General features: G+C 42.9%; 1 protein-coding gene across 1 annotated transcript in view; it reads left to right on the forward strand.

Annotated features, from left to right (window-relative positions):
* The window catches only part of IKBKAP (inhibitor of kappa light polypeptide gene enhancer in B-cells, kinase complex-associated protein), a 62,017-nt gene extending 61,071 nt beyond the window's left edge, over nucleotides 1–946 (forward strand). Inside the window, exon 37 of the mRNA XM_015420673.1 lies at nucleotides 552–946. Within this exon, the coding sequence (XP_015276159.1) occupies nucleotides 552–619 (68 nt within the window). The 3' untranslated portion in view covers nucleotides 620–946. The remainder of the gene's footprint in view (nucleotides 1–551) is intronic.
* Nucleotides 947–1,606: the final 660 nt, after the last annotated feature.

The following is a 1,606-nucleotide window of genomic DNA, read 5'->3' on the forward strand; positions in this document are numbered from 1 at the left end:
TATGTTCTCCATTTCTGTTTGGGTATTTGGATATACTCTGCCTTATGCTGTTTTGATACCTTGGCTCATGTTGTAATGGTTTGTTTTTAGTAGCTTTCTTTGGGTTTCATGGGTGTGGGTTTTTGGGGTATTTTTAATATTGTGTGCGTGCGCGTGCATGTGCATGGCTGGAAGTCATGGCTACCTCTGGGGACTGACCCTCAGGTGGCTGAGTAAAGCCTGCCCCCACCTCCTGACTGCTGGTATTCCAAGGAGGTCTCCCATCCAAGTATTTGCCAGGGTCCACCCTGCTTAGCTGCCGAGATCGGGCTTGCCTGGGCTATCCAGCTCAGGGCTAATGGGTGTGTTTTAATGGTTTTACCTTCTTGCAAGTAGATTTGAGCAGGTCTCTGGAAAGGCAGTATGTGAATTTTCTGCCCTTTTCAACTTCTTAGGCTAGGTGGAAGATGGCGTCTTCCACTTAGAATTTTTTAACTGTCAGTTACTCTTGGCTTTGTTGTTTTGGACTACAAATAATACTGTCACCTTTTGTCTTTTTTCCATCCATCCAGATCCTGAACTCTTTATACCTCCCAAACTCAACAGAAGCATCCAGTGGAAACTGAGCCTTCTGCAATAATTCGAGCTACACAGCTGTTGATGGATTGTGATGCAATGAGGCATGTCACATGCACCAACCCCCACGTCACAATTGGTTGTGAGTCCTGAAGACAGACAAAAAGCAAACAACTGTTGCTGCCAGGATATCTGATTGTAGACTTTCTTATTATTATTCCATAGCACTCCTTGGATGTATTACCCGGAATAAATAGGTGCACCTCTTAAGGATATGTCCGGCAAGTTAAACCAACAGCTCCTTGACACTGTTCCATTATGTTGTTTCAGTACAACATTTGGGCTAGTTAGTCCCTTTTTCCATGCTGAGAATATAAATTAAAAAAATATTACGACAGGTGTACCAAGATTAACAGTGCTTGCATTTCCTCGCTGAAACATGGGACTGATTATCTTTATGCTTGTGTAACAAAAGTAATTTGCCTTACTTAATTTATTATTTTACTTCTTTGGAGGACTTATTCTAGTACTGATATAGCTGGAAAGTATTGACTGAAGGCCTGGTTTAGGATGATCAAAAATGTACCTTAAAGGGCTCTGACAAAATGAGTACTGACGGAAATTTCCCCCCAAATCAGGGGGGGGGGTTGTATGGATTGTTGTAACTTTTTGCTTCTGGGTCTCTGCTGTTCTTCCTGTGTATAACCTCCATATTTTCAGGGTCACTGCAAAGAGTTGTTGAGTCATTCCAGTTTCCAGTGACCGATGAAGAATATTTATTTTGCATTCTATATTCAGATATGTTATCTCCCATTGACATTTCGATCTACTGCCAGTAGTCCATGCCTTCAGCTACCTACCAGGCCCCTGCATATGATACCAATCTGTACAAATGTAAAGATTTCTTTGTACAAAGAGAGCCGGTGTGCTGCAGGGTGTTAGACTAAGATCCGGGAGAGCCAGGTTCGAATCCTCACTTTGCCACAGACGTTTGGTGGGTGACACACACTGTCAGCCTAACTTTTACCTCACAGGGTTGCTGTTCTGAGGA

The sequence above is a fragment of the Gekko japonicus genome, unplaced genomic scaffold, assembly GCF_001447785.1.
Source record: "Gekko japonicus isolate JY-2015 unplaced genomic scaffold, Gekko_japonicus_V1.1 scaffold1242, whole genome shotgun sequence".
In the NCBI taxonomy this organism is placed as follows: Eukaryota; Metazoa; Chordata; class Lepidosauria; order Squamata; family Gekkonidae; genus Gekko; species Gekko japonicus.